The 15,817-nt window shown below is 37.1% G+C and overlaps 1 protein-coding gene across 4 annotated transcripts in view; it reads left to right on the top strand.

Moving 5' to 3' along the window:
- Nucleotides 1–10,320, top strand: part of KIAA0586 (KIAA0586 ortholog) — a 118,491-nt gene extending 108,171 nt beyond the window's left edge. For all 4 annotated transcript variants that reach the window (XM_065940886.1, XM_065940887.1, XM_065940888.1 and 1 more), the window contains 2 exons: nucleotides 1,455–1,520; nucleotides 7,656–10,320. In XM_065940886.1, coding sequence (XP_065796958.1) covers nucleotides 1,455–1,520; nucleotides 7,656–7,807 — 218 coding nt within the window. In that variant the 3' untranslated portion in view covers nucleotides 7,808–10,320. The remainder of the gene's footprint in view (nucleotides 1–1,454; nucleotides 1,521–7,655) is intronic.
- The last annotated feature ends 5,497 nt before the right edge of the window (nucleotides 10,321–15,817 follow it).

The raw sequence follows: 15,817 nt of genomic DNA on the forward strand, positions 1-15,817 counted from the left end.
GAAGAGTGTCTGGTTGTTATTTACTTGCCAAAATTTTTTTATCTTACATACCAGTGTAGTACGAACAGAAAAAAGTAGGTTCTTTTTCTTAGCTTCCACCCTGTTTTGTTTAGTCTGAAAGGGAATGGTGTTGCTTATTTCTTACTATACCACAATAGGTAAGTTTGAATTCTGGGTTTTCAGGCAACCACTTCAGAGAAAATTGCCTCTTAATTTACTTGCTACAAACAAGTGGTTCTTCAGTGGAAGGGATCTCTGAGATAGTATTGGTACCTGTCTTTCTGTGCTTGTATACCAGATTCTATACACTCTGAATTACAGAATCTGAAAAGCGTCTAGCAGTAAGTTCTGTCCCCTCGCTCAGAAACTTAAAGGCAGAGGGAAAGTGAACATAGATACTATCTAATGGTAACATCAGAGTAAGCACTGCTCGCTCGCCCTCCTCACCGCATCCCAGAGCACGGGGTTGAGCTCCCTGTGTTAAACAGAAACTTCCTGCTGTCTATCTGTTTCACATATGGTTATGTCTATGTTTCAGTGCTACTCTCTAAATTTGTCCCACTCTCTCCCCACACTGTGTCCACAACTCTGTTCTGTATCTCTGTGTTTCTATTCCTGTCCTGCAGATAGGTTCATCGGTACCATTCTTCCAGATTGCATATATATGCCTTAATATACAGTATTTGCTTTTCTTTTTCTGACTTACCTCACTCTGTATAACAGACTGTAGGCTCATCCACCTCACTGGGGACCCATCTTGCACTGTTGGTGGGAATGTAAATTAATATAGCCACTATGGAGAACAGTATGGAGATTCCTTAAAAAACTAAGAATATAACTGCTATATAGCCCAGCAATCCCACTACTGGGCATATACCTTAGAAAAACCATAATTGTAAAGATACATGTATCTGGGGTTCACTACACCACTATTTAAAATAGCCAGGACGTGGAAGCAGCATAGACGTCTGTTGACAGATGAATGGATAAGGAAGTTATGGTACATATATACAATGGAATATTACTCAGCTATAAAAAGGAACAAATTTGAGTCAGTTCTAGTGAGGTGGATAAACTTCATTTATAATGATTAAATCCTTAAGTAAGAGAATCTGAAAGCTTTTAGCTTGGGAAGAAATGGCCCATGAGTTTCTCTTATTTAATACAAATAATAATGCAAATTCTCTCATGATCCTTTTCCCTAGGATGCATAAAGATAATAATCTATTGGGTAAAGTATTATCCTATTGACAGTTATTAAAATTCAGCTGTTTAATTTCTTTTTTTATATTAAGCCATGAGGTCAGGCTTCTGTTTGCCTGGTTTTATGAAACTAACTGTGGGAGTGCATTTGGTTTGTCGGTTTGTTTGTTTGTTTGTTTTTTAAGTGGAAGAAACCATGATTATTTCTATGCTTCACTGATTTTCTTATGAAAAAAATTTTTTAACTGTAGCTTCACCAGGTGATATGGATCAGACACAAATTGAGCCCAGTCTGTACCTCACATCTTTATTTACAGGTAAGATTTTTTACTTTAAATGTTTCAATTTTTTTCATTTCCTTCTTTCTCTCATAATAATCAACACAGTAAAAACAATAATTCCAATTTTTTTATTCTTCTAAATATCTCCAAATTCATCCAAAGTATAAAATTCCCTTCAAACACTAAAGTCAACTGTCCAAAAGATAGGAGACCATAAAATCTATCATTTCCTCTATGAAAGTTTATAAAATGTTGAATTAAAAGGCTGCAGGTGTGGTACTCAGAGCACCGAGGCTAGTATTCCAGATAATTCCATCTGGGGGAGGTTATTTGTTGGGACAGGACACTGTTTAAACTTTGAAGTCAGTTTTAAACAAAGTGAAGCAGCTGGAACCTGGCATAAGAAGAAACAAATCTTTCACATTAGCTATTGCTTTTGGAGAAAAAAAGATTTGGAGTTGTTTTTACAGGTGCCGATACATTTATTCTTTCTATAGGGACTGCTGTATTTTTATCTTAAATTATAAATTTAAAAATAAGCATTTGTCAACTCACTTAAAAAACAGAAGCAATAGTAAACTTAAAAAAATGTAATAGGATTTATATTTGTAAAACATACCTTGGGATGAGACTATAAAACATTTTAAATCACTTTTAAACATGAAAGTAAGGGAAGAAATGTTTAATAGTGACTAATTCTGTGAAGCAGAGGCAAATCAAATTTTTCATACTGTGTACTTAACATCAAATGACCAGACACCATCTTCATCAAAACTTGTAGTATTTGTTCTCAAGCACCAAAGCTATGATTGCAAAATCTGCAGGGCTGGGTTAAGTATGTGAGGAGAATTGAATACAGCAGGATAGTTTAGCAGCTGCTTAAGCAAGGAATTTAAGCAAGAGTAGATGAGCCCAGAGTGGACAGGAAAAATGCTTCAAGAACTCAATAAAGCACAGCTGAAATACTGTAACATTTTCGTAGACAGCTGGGAAGCAACTGTGTTGCTGGAACTCAGGGCTAATCTTAAAGACAAGATCTGGTCAACATGAATCTAAGCAAGCTGTTAGTCATGAGGAACCACAGACTGTCTAGGCAGAAACAAATCAGCTTGGTTCAGCAATCATTTTAAGGCCCAGCACGTACTAGCATTATGCTGCAACTTTGTAGAATACAGAGGTAAACAAGACAAAGTTGCTTTGCTCATGGGGCACATTTAGTAGGAGCAATAGACCTACAAACAAATGATAGTAATGTGAGTCACAGTCCATGCTTGGGAGGAATATATTGTCCAATAGACATGTCAATAATTGCAGTGCAGTTTCCTAAGTGCTGCAGTGGAGTTGCCATCCTAAGACTAAGGCATCAACAGTGTACAGGAGAGGAACCCATGTACTTCACCACTGTGGCTGGAAAAACAACCCAGAGAATGTGCTTCATCTGCACATGCTCTTAAGTGTTTAGGGTCCGCAAACCCCTGAGAGACACTGATAGCTATGACTCCCTGAATCCCTTCAAGACTGTATATATATGAACACATATAAATATGAAAGTATTTCCTATGAAAGTAATTTGCGTATGATTTCAGAGTATTCATAGATCCATGATCACCCATCCTTAGACTTTAGGCTAAGATCCTTCATGTACTTGGGTTAAAGATTATTACAGTTTTTGTTTCCTTTTTCATTTTATTTTTAAATGAGTTTATAAGAAACCTATCCTGATATGCTCAAAGAAATACCCAAATCCAAACAATTTAAAGTCACTGTACTATCTATTCATCTACTCATAGAAGAATCCCATAACTTTATTTATGTGACTCATGCCACATGCAGTTACTGAATCCAAGTAAGGAGTGTCCAGTGCTACATTCTTCTGTGAAGTTACTGAGGAATTTTTTTCTTCTTTTCTCTATTTGTCTCATGTTGTTTTAGGAGAGAGTGCTTTGTTTGGATTCCTCTCAGTTTGCAAATAACAGACATAATAATGGGTTACTGACTGAAGATTAGAGTCAGAATCTAAAACCTACTGATGAAATAGATTATCTAAACCTAAAAAGCTTTTAGAAAGTTATATCTACATGTATTTTTAAAAACAATACACATACGATATATAGGCAAATTCTTAAATGGACATTAAAAATCCTGCATTATTGCTTTATTAGAATAAATTAGTTTTAGATTTTCTGTTCCTTAATCTTCTAAGAAGATAACAGAAAAGAGTTTCTTTATGAATTTTAAATACTTTTAAAGCAAAAAATTGAATTTCAAATGTCTAAAAAGTATATTAAAACCTGTCTTAGGATGCTTCAAATACATGGTCTCGCTCAGTGACACCTCCAGCTTAAATGCATGCCAGGTTAAATGACGTAGTGCCTGCCCATGGAATCAGGGAATAGTTTTCCTTTTTTTAAAACAAATCTGAAAACAGCTGTTGAAACAATTACATCATAGAGTAATGACATGACTGTGGAAATTTTAAAAGTCAAGCTTTGAAATCATCAAACTACATTAATAGAGGTAGAAATTTTATGTTTGCTTTACTGATGATTTATTAAGATATTATGTCTTTTCTTAAAAGAATTCAACTCTGTGAGGACCATAACTGGATATGAATGTTATGCTTTTTGCCTGTTAACATTGATGCTTTTTAAAAATGGTTTCCAGCCTAAAAAGTTCTCTTTTAAAGTTCTAAAACTGATTTTGCTTGTATAAATGAGCACTTCAAAAAATCTCTCCAAAATGTACATTAACAAACCATTTAGATAAGATGATACATTTTATTTATGTAATTCATTGATTAAAAACACAATTACTAGAGTTAAAATTAGCATAATTATTTGGAGGCCCTCTAGAACTGTGGGGTTTTTTCCTTAGTGTATTTCAGTGACACATTCTTATCCCTCTCTCATAAGTTGACCTACCTTTTGCAGCCAACCCTAAGAGTCATTGCCTCTTAGGATAGTTTCTTTCCAGTTTGTTAAAAGCAAGTGCTAATCTGTGTTAAGTACTTTTTGTGTGCCAGCACTATTCAAAACACTTTATATAAATTATCCCATTTAATCCTCACTAAACCCTTGGCGGTAGGTACTCTTACCTATATTTTGTAGGTGAGGAAACAGGGTTTTGAAAATTATGTAACTTTCTCAAAGTCCCTCAACACTTATTCTTCCTCTTGCACTAAGTCGCTTCAGTCATGTCCAACTCTGCAATTCCATGGCCTGTAGCCCTCTGCTCTTCTGTCCATGGGATTTCCCAGGCAAGAATACTGGAGTGGGTTTCCATTTCCTCCTCCAAGGGATCTTTCCGACCCAGGGATTGATTGAACCTGGGTCTCTGATGTCACCTGCATTGGCGAGTGGGTTCTTTACCACTATAGCACTCATCACAACCTGACATAGTATATGTTTCCTTATTTGTTTGTTATTTGCTCTTTACACCTATCTGAAATATGATATCAGTGAGATTAGAGCTTTTCTTTTCTTCAGAATCTCCAGAGTCTAGAACAGTGCCTGTCCTAGAACATAGTAGGTGCTCAGTTGATAGTTGTTGAGTAAACGAGCGGATGTGCCCAGCTCTGCCTTGTCACAGAATCCATGTTCTTATTCCTCCCTTCCCCTTTTACTCCTTCCCACATGAAAGCCTTACTGACAGTCTGGATGGGGCTGTTCCCAGGTGACTGAACAACAGACTTCATTTGGGTCCCAGACTTGACCAATCATAAAGGGATTTGTGCTTGAAACTTTATAATTGCTCCTCTCTTTAGGTGCCCCTACCATCACACCACTTTTAAAATGGAATTTCTCTCAACCACCTTAAAAATAATTATTTTTATGTGAGTAATTAACATATTTGGTATCAAGCAGAAAGCGATGAGTATGAATTATGCTAGACTCTTGAAAACCATCTCTTACCTTGTGTGACTCTTCACTTTTGGATCTCCTTCTTATCTAACATTTCCCTTTTGTGTTCCTCTGTTTTCTCTTTATTCACTTTTCTTTCTCCTTTTCTTATTTCTGTTATCATTTATTTTATTTCCTTCATTGCCTTCCACATCTTTTAAGCCCTAGCTCAACTATTGCTTTCACTTAACTTAAACCAAGTATTCTTCTACATGCTTACTTCCACTACTATGTTTTAAGCTTCTCGAAGATGAGGACTGTTTCTTCTTCACCTGTATATCTTCTTAACATCATCTTAGCTCCACACATATAATAGACTTTTATAGATGTTTAGTTAGTGAGCATATGCGTCTGGAAAGGCCGACTCTGATATCTCTCTGCCTCAGTTACTTTTACCTTGTCTTTCTTCCAGAATTACTATCAGGATGAGATAAGATAATGTGGAAAAGATTTTTGCAAAATTTTAATTGCTGTATAAATGTAAGATAGTAATTATAAGAATTAACATAACTTTATAATAATTGAATTTAATATGTTCCTTGAGACTTTGAAAGTTCTTCAAGGTCCAAAAAAAAAAAAAACCCTGTTACAGCTGTTGTTACATCATTGAACAATCTAATCGGTAATCTAATGCTCAGAGTAGAAAATAAAGGCACATGTAAAGCAGTTTTGTGAAATTGGGTAACAAAGAAGAATGTCTGGTAATAGTGTAGTTTTTGACAGATATGTGAGTAATGGAAGGAGTGAAATTTTTTCTTAGTTGAGGAAAGATAGCATTTAAATTTACAGATTGACTATTAATTTTGTTTTCAAGTCTTAGTTGTACCCTGTGTTGATTTTTACTTTATTGACAAGTTAAACCTCTGGTCTTGGATACTGCTCTTGGTTACTTGAGTATTCTACATCATGACTTTGTAAAATGTCAGAATATTTAAATGCTTATGTACTATGAAGATTTTTTTTTAAGTTCTTATTGTTTCTTAATTTTTATCATATCCTGACAGAGCCAGATTTCAAGAATTCTTTTCCTATTTAAAATACTTATTCTATTTTAAATGACATAAGAATTGCTTTCTTCTTAGAGGATTGTGCTGGTGTATTAGTTTGTGATATTGATATAATGATACCAAATCTTATTTCCCTTTCCTCTTTTATGAAAAAAAAAAAAAAAAGAAATTGATGTAAGTAACAAACAGGAATGATAATGTTAAAATAATCATAGTTAGACATCATAATATGAAAGGAATCTGTCTTTTACAAGTATTTTGATCATCTTGGGCAGCTGTGATTGAGTCATCATTGAAATCTCCAAAACTGACTTCTTTTACTGTGGTCCCTATAAAAGTCTGATGGAAAATTTCACTCTATTACTGTGGAGACTATTTTAAAGACTCTTGTAAAGTCAATTCCAATGACTCTTGACTCAGAGATATCTTTAAGATTATTTAAGATGATTTGCCTTTAAGATGCTTATTATTATGTATATATGGTAAATCCATGAAATTTGAAATGAGGGTTTTTGTGGTCTTAAACAATACCAAGTTGGCATTCTTTATATTCTTAGGCAATGTTCTTTTTAAACTTAGAGGAATGAATTAGCCTACAGGCAGATAGATATACATATGTAGTCAACTGTGTGTGTGTTTTTTTTTTTTCTTTTTGAACATATTAATGAATTCTTCATTTCAAATTGCATTCCTTATTTGATCTTACTTACCATTTATCATCTGTAACGTGACTTTGGGCACTTGTATTCTGTCTTAGTCCATTCGGGCTACTGTAACAAAATACCATAGACTGAGTGGCTTTTAGACAACAGAAGTTTATTTCTCACAGTTCTGGAGGCTGGTCATCCCAAGATCGAGGCACCTCTTCCTGGTTCCTGTGTCCTCACGTGGTGGAAGGGGCTGGCAAGCTCTCTGAGGCCTCTTTCATAAGGCACTCATCTTGTATATAAGGGCTCTACTCTCTTGACCTAAGCACCTCCCAGAGGTCACACTTTTTAATACCACCACACTAGGCATTAGGATTTCAACATATAAATTTTGGGGAGACATAAACATTCAGATCATAACATATTGTCTCTAATTGTCTGTGAGTGGGTATGGCAAGAAGGGTGATTTTATCTCTCTGACAAGATCTGAGCACCTTGAGAAAAGAATTTATCGCAAATGCAATTCTCTTTTTGATCCCCAGTATTATTTGGAAAAGTTTCAAGGCACATAAGGACTCAGGTACACTTGTTTAGCTGAATGAGTTTCTCGTTTTGCAGGTGGTAAAGCGGTTCCACTCTTCACTTCTCAGACATCACCTGCCAAAATGTCTGTGGCACTACCCTCGGTGAACCCGGAAGGCTACTCTCAGTCTCTGAGCACTGGCACTGTCCCGGGGGACACGGACTCCTCAGGACCAGATACCTTCTGAATGCGAAGTGAGAGCCAGTACAATACTCGTGCTGGTGGTTTTGAGGTCATTTTCCTCCGGCATAAAACCATCTCTCAGGCTATTTTGGTCCTTCAACATATTCAGAAAAACAATTTAAAATTTTTTATTGAAGTGGAAAGCATAATTTGGGTATTTAGGTAACATTTTTAAATAAAATAATTTAAATGGCTATCATTGTGAGTCTGTGTTATTTCTTAGAATCCTAAGGCAGCTATGGAGTAGTGGAAAGGGCATAACTTTTGATATCTAAATATTTACTCTACAGATATAAATATCTGTACTTAGTTGTGAAATTAAGTTGCTTGGTGTTATTCATCCCAAATTTTTTATAAGAGCAAATAATTGGTACCAATTCAGTGCCTCTCAATAAGGAATTAATTGAAAAAGTGTTAGTACAACAGAATACTAGGTGTCACAAAAAAAGAATTTTAAAATGTTTATGTGTTGACATGGAATTGTCTTTGAGATCTGTTGGGTTTTTTTCAGTTTTAAAAAATGAATATGATAGTTGAATAGAAAAATGAAGGTATAGTTGACTCATAATATTATGTTATTCTCAGGTGTACAACACAGTGATCCAGTATTTTTGCAGATTATATTCCATTATAGGTTATTACAAGATATTGGGTGTAATTCCCACTGCTGTACAGTGAATCCTTGTTGCTTATTTATTTTATATACTGTGTAATAATATCTGTTAATTTGCCCCTCCTCTTTTCCCTTTCCCCTTTGGTTACCACAAGTTTGTTTTCTATGTCTGAGAGTTTGTTTCTGTTTTGTATATATGTTTATTTTTATTATTTTTAAAATTCCACATGTGTGCCTTTCTCTGTCTGATGTATTTCATTATGCATAATATTCTCTACATCTGTCCACATTGCTACAAATGGCAATGTTTCATTCTTTTTTATGGCCAAGTAATATTGCATTGTATATATTATATATACCACATATCTGAGATATATTGATGAAGTGCAAAAAGCCACGTGAAAGATAGTATGTGAGTTATGCTACCATTGTTTAAAATGAGATGGGGATCAATCCAAATATATGGATGTACATACACACACACCTACATAATGCTTATGTATGTATTAAATATCTTTGGAAGGCTAGACAAGAAACAGCTAACTTGGTCTCCTTTCTCTAACTTGGAAATGGAGTGGCGAGGCGATAGAGAGGCTGAGTGGTTGGAATCACAGATGAGTGTATTTACTGTGGATTCTAGGTCCAGTTGTGACGGGAGAAAACGGAGCAGGCTCTTGGTCCTGGACTTCTGTTTGCTGGGAATTTCTAAATTACTGACTCAGTTTCAGTACTGGTGATTGGTCTGTTCATATTTTCTGTTTCTTTCTGGTTCAATTTTAGGAGGCTGTGCCTTTCTAAGAATTTGTCCATTTCTTCTAGGTTGCCCTTTTGATTGGGGTATAGTTGCTTGTAGTAATCTCTTATGGTCCTTTGTATTTCTGTGATGTTGGTTATCATTTCTTTTTCCTTTCTAATTTTATTGATTTGGACCCCTTCCTTTTTTTTTTCCTGATGGGTCTGTCCAAAGATTTATCAATTTTATCTTTTCAAAGAGCCAACTTTTTGTTTCATTGATCTTCTCTCTTGACTTTCTAGTCTATATATCATTTATTTCCACTCTCATCTTTATTTCTTTCTTTCTTCTACTAATTTTGTGTTTTGTCTGTGTTTTTTTCTCTTATTCCTTTACTGTAAGGTTAGGTTGTTTGAGATTTTTTGTTTCCTAAGGTAAGCATATGTCACTATAAACTTCTCTCTTAGAACTGCTTTTTAGCAAAAGCATTTTTTATTTAAAAGTGTTGGTAGTTTTTTCATTCTAACCATAGAAATATAGCCTTTTCTGGCTTTAGAATAGAATTTTAATCTTTGATTTATTCCACTCCGTTTGTACTTGAGCTTTACTTTTTCTTTCTGGTGTGTCTTTGTGTGTTTTTGTACCATGTGGCTTGCAGGATCTTAGCTCCCCTACCAAGAATGGAAATTGTGCCCCTTGCGGTGGAAGTGTAGAGTCTTAATCACTGGACTGCCGGGGAATTCCCTTGAGCTTTCCTTAAAAAAGTTTGGTATCTTTTCATCAGTATTTAGTTTGTTTATAGGATTATTTCTGGCCAAGTTTGTTTCTACATATATTCTTCGGCCAACCACCTTCAATTTTTTAGAATAAAATTATGTACGTAAAAGTAAATTAGTTTGATGTTATGGGCATTAAAATTTTTATCTTATATTTGATTTTATAATTTCCAACTTCTGAAATGAACCACTTATAAGACATGTTGTTAATAGTAGACTTTATCAAGATCAAGACTGTTGTTAGGCTTACATGACAGAGTAACAGGTATTTAAAATGTTTCTTTGGTTTAAATCCTAAAATAAGTTTGCTTTTTGTGCATTTTAATAGACTCTTGAATAAATGTTTTTATTTTCAAAAGATGATTACATCAGTATATTTCTGATCACTTGCATGTTTCTGGTCTCTTAATTTTTATTTTAAAATATTAAACATATATTTAAATCAGTTTTATAGTTTTTCTATTAAAAACAAAATTTTTCTGAAAAATAAATAAAATGACATTTCTTAGTTGGTGGTGGGTTACTGCCCTTAATCCAAGAGTAATTCTGTAGTTGAAACATTTTTTGAAACAGCTTTTAAAAATGGTCTGAGGGTATCATTTCCATATAGATAAGTTAACTTGAACAGTAATAAAGAATAAAATCCATGGTATTTCTGTGGTGTTGCTAAGAAGAAACACACTAAAAAACTATTTTCTACTGTACATCATCTATGTATCTGTTTAACAGAAATTAACTATAAGGATGTTGGGCATACAGTGTGGTGTGGTTACTTATGGCCCAGGCTAGGCAACCATCTCAGGACTCATCATTCTCTCCCTTTGGTCATCTGTCTCTCCTGGAAAATAAAGGTTGATCAAAGAATTCTGTCTCTTCCTTGTGTAGAATCACCATTTGCTCACCTACCATCAGTTCTTCAGTAGTTTTTAAAACTCTCTTAAAAATGCACTGGAGAAAAATGAATTTTATAATGAGGAAAGCTCATTGTTATAGTTCAGAAAATTTCAGGAAGTCGGTTTTTTTTACTTGACCTAGCCCATGTCAGGAAAATAGATTCCAGGTCTCAAGACTGTCAAGCTTTTGAGAGTAATCAGCCCTTGTCTGTACTTTCTAAAGATATTATTTCTTCTTATACTGAAGTGTTTACTTAGAAACAATAGGAAATATTAGCTAGAGTGCAGATGTCCCCTGGTGAGACCAATAAATATTGTAAAGCTATGTTGATGGTTCATTAATTACTAAGAAAGCAAACAAAGTTCTTTTTCTGGCTTTTTTTTTTTTTTTTTAGTGTGAATGGTTTTATTGAATAAAATTTCAGCCCTAGTAAGGGATATATTACTGATCCATCTCTTAAATTCAGAGAGCCCTAACCTAGGTAAAAACCCTCAAGCAAATCAATAGACTCCTCCAACTTCTCCTGGGAGATCACTTCTATGAGACCTCCGAAGAGACCCAGATGGTGAGACTGAACAGGATTTAAAATCTTGAAAGGAGCTGGTAAGAAATCCCAGAAATAGCTCTTGGTATGCATAGAGGTCACAGATAAAGAACAGGCCTGGTGCTACACAATTGGTATGATTTATATGTAAAGAGTTGAAAGTGTATGTCTTTCACTGAATCATCATGACATATAATGATAACTATATCAATTGACTCTTTATAGCCAGCTTTTCCTGAACAAAGATATATTTTTCTTTTCTATTTTTCACAAGGTGTTACCTTAGAAATAAGTACCAAGTGAGGAGGTATTTCTACCATTGGGATAGTTTAATGGGATTTCTTGGTAAGTCTTGTAAGTATTTTTATTTCCCTTGATTGTATTTCTTAATACTTGCATGGTTACGAAAGTACCATAGACAGGAGTATTTTAAAAGGTGATTGGGGGTGATTTTTCTCTCTGGGTAAAATATTGGCTGTTTATAATTCTGTTTAATTATAATAACAAGCCTGAATGTCTGGGTTGGGAGATAACTGTCTATTATGTTCTGAAGTGTAGAGATGTTCAGATCCTGTTCTCAACAGGCTATTTGCTAGTGTTAAGCAGAGGAATTCCCATGGTTCTAGTGACCCCTGGAGTTGTAAATGGTAACAGGTCCAGCAAAACGTTAGGTTGGTAGAAGAGGCCATGGTCTGACTCATTCTTAAAAACACAGTGAGGACAGGGAACTATATTCAATATCCTATGATAAACCACAACGGAAAAGATTATGAAAAAAAATGTGTATATATACATGTATAATTGAATCACTTTGCTGGATAGCAGAAATTAACACTGTAAATCAACTATACTTCAATTATAAGAATAGTAATAAGGAAAAAACAAGGTGAGGAATATTTTGCTTCTGAAAAGGGAAGGGGAAATGAAGAAAAGTGGAGTCATAGAAAACAGAGAAGGAAAGCAATAGTCCGTAGTGACATGTTAATAATCTTAGGAGGAGGATTGTCAGTTTGATTGGCTATAACAAAATTCTAGTTTTGTTTCATTGTTTTGAGTGGAGTTTACACTTCTCAAGTTGTCTGCTTGATCAGAAGGTCTCCAGTAACCTGTTTGTGCCTCTGGAGGCTTCTTTGGTTAACATCAACTTGCAGTCAGTCATGGGAGTGAATGTGCATTGGTCTGAGTTTGAAGTTTCATTATGACATATTGCACCCTGGGTGGACTGTTGTAACTGCTGTCAAGAGGACCTGAAATGGCTCCTTTTCATAATTTCAAACATTTTTGCATCTATATCACTTAACATTTTCTGCAAAACAAAACACTTCCAAAACCAGGTAGTTTAAAGCAACCATTTATTTATTCAGCCACTGAACTGGCTGGGATCGGCTGGGATCGCTTTGCTCTGCTCTGTTCCTCAAGGTATCTGGCCTTACAACACAGGTATTTATGGTCCACTGATAGTTGATGGTCTCATTCACATGTCTGGCAGTTGCGGGACGATGGAGGTCGCTGGGCCCATCATCCAGCGGATCTTCCCAACCAAGGAATCAAACCAGGGTCTCCTGCATTGCAGGTGGATTCTTTACCAGCTGAGCTACCAGGAAAGAGAACATCTAGCAGGCTAGCCCAAGCTTATTAACATGATATTGGTTGAGAGTTCCTAAGAGCAGCAAGAGAGAGTAAGCACCAATGTGCAAGCAGATTTCAAGCCTCTGCTTGTGTCATGTTGTTAATAATGCTTTTGTTGGCCAAAGCAAGTCATGTCCAAGGCCAGACTCAAAGAATAGAGGAGTAGATTCCCATCTCCTCATGGAAAGAACTACAGTCATATGCAGAGGAGCAGGCAAATGGGATCGGAAAAATTTGTGGCCACTTTTGCAATTTAATACACACTGATATCTTTTCCAGTGAACCTGGTCACTGAGCTAGGAGGCATAAAAGTTGGGGATGATGTCTTCTTTAGAAAGGTGGCTTGTGCATGTTGAGGATAAGACAGTGTACTAGACTGACTTCTCACAGTTTTCAGCTAGATCTGCATGCAAGAAAATAGAGTGATTAGAGGCATTATTACCAATCACATGGGACATCCTGGAATGATGTCCTATGGAAAAAATCTGGATGAGATCTGGGGGAGGGATCATGGGGCCGTTAACAGTGGTGATGATACATTATACTAAGGCAGATTAAGAATTGCCACTTGTTTAAAACTAAAGTCAACAAGTTTTTTTTCAGTAAAAGTCCAGATAGTAAAACTTCATATAGGCCAAATATGATCTCTGTCATTTATTTCATATTCTCTTCATTCTCCTTTTTTTTTAAGTAAATGTTTAAAATGTGTAGGAAACATTTTTTTTTTTAAGCTTGTGGACCATCTGAAAACAGTCTGTAGGCTAGATTTGTCCCATGGGCTTTGGTTTGCTAACCCCTGATTAGGACAGTTTAGTTTCAGTGAGCCTTTTATTCTTGCTACCTTTCCTGCATAGAGAGTACAATTTTTATGTAAGGAGACGAATCCTGCAGAGTTCTGTTACCAGGCAATGGGTTCTGCTCAGCCATTGGTCGGTGCCCCAGCGGGCCCACCCACTGGCAACCAATTGTCAGTGAGCAACCCTTAGTGGTCCTGCTCAGCCATTGGTCGGTGCCCCAGCGGGCCCACCCACTGGCAACCAATTGTCAGTGAGCAACCCTTAGTGGTCCTGCTCAGCCATTGGTCGGTGCCTCAGCAGGCCCACCCACTGGCAACCAGTTGTCAGTGAGCAACCCTTAGTGATCCTGCTCAGCCATTGGACAGCATAGCAGTGGGACCGCCCAGAAGCAACCAACTGTCGAGCAGGAGAGTTGGATGGTCAGACAACGGTGGAGTGGTAGGAGGTGATGAGTGAGGTAAGAGTGGATCCCAGCCTTCTCCCGAAGGCCCTCCAGTTCACCCCGCCCTGGGACAGTGGGTGAGCTGGGGGCCCCAGAGAACAGACTGGGGGCTGTGTCCTGCAGGGCTTTAGAGGCCACCCACTAGCCATGGCCCAGGCCTTGAGGCAGCAGTGAGCGTCTCCCCTATCCTGGTCTCTGCGACCTAATAGCAGTGGCCGTTTGGGATGCAGCCTACAGGACCGATCCCCACCATACGGGCAGCCTGAGGAGCCTGAGTGCCAGTTGGGTCCTGGGCACCTGCTCCGTCAGAGATGACAGGTGGACAGAATCTGGAGACCTGGCCCTGAAGGAGCTGTCAACTGAGCTTTGCCTCCTCTTAGCCAGGACTGGGACCTTGGCGGGTGAAAGCTGTACCTTGGGACCTTGCCCTTTCTTGTCATGACAGAGAATAACATTCCTTTGGTAGAGACTTACAGGAACATGGTTACCTGACCACGACCCGACGTCAAGAACAAAGGATCTGACACCAGGAAGTCTGCAACAACTAACCACGCCCCTCCCTTACCTTTTGCTTTTAAAAGGGCTTTGATGAAAGCTTTCAGTAACTTTGGGGTCCATAGGGAATGAGCCTCCCATCTCCTTGCATGGCTCTCTAATAAACCTTTCTCTGTTCCAATCTCTAATGTTTTAGTATTGTGTGGCCTTACTGTGCATCAGGCATGTGGGTTTGGCAATGTTCAGTAACAGAGTTCCAAGATCACTGGGTAGGAAAGTAGGAATTCCCTGTGCTCAGAATACAAAGTCTAGCAACTGTAACACCTGCAGCTTCTCATCAAGGAATGGGTTTTTTCCAATCCTGAAAACTTACAGACTACTGATAATATATATTTATAGCCTAGAGACCTGCGTAGTTTTATTTCCTGGTGACTCGGTAAAGAATCTGCCTGCAATGCAGGGGACCCAGGTTTGATCCCTGGGTCAGGAAGATCCCCTGGAGTAAGAAATAGCAAACCACTCCAGCATTCTTGCCTGGAGATTTCCATGGACAGAGGAGCCTGGCAGGCTACCGTCCATGGATTTCAGAGTCAGACACGACTGAGTGACTAACACACACACACACACACACACACACACACACACACACGCAAAGGGCCTTGAGAAGGAGTTTCTGTATTTTGGCTCACACCTCTCATGTTTACCTGGGTTATTTAGCACAGGTAAGACACAATTTTACCACCTCCTAGTCAAATTTTGAAAAAGTTTTCATCATGGATCTACTGTGGAACTTGATTTGTTCCTGACGCAGAAAATTACGGGAAATTTAATTAGCATCCACTGGATGGATTGTGGTTCTCCTGAGCAACTGTCAAGAGATTCTCAGAACCCATCTTCATGGATAGAGTGTCCCTGTAATTGACAATATTGTTTTTTGAAGTTTGGGTTGATTGTTATGAATCAATTACAGTGAGTCTAAAATTGAGCCAGTTTTCCTTCCAAGTTTGGTTGGGGATGTTTGTCAATTTGGTGGAACTCATAGTTGTGGTAATAAAAGATTCTTGTTTAGAATGTGAGTTAGAAAGGGCATT

Source organism: Muntiacus reevesi, chromosome 7 (assembly GCF_963930625.1).
Source record: "Muntiacus reevesi chromosome 7, mMunRee1.1, whole genome shotgun sequence".
Taxonomy (NCBI): Eukaryota; Metazoa; Chordata; class Mammalia; order Artiodactyla; family Cervidae; genus Muntiacus; species Muntiacus reevesi.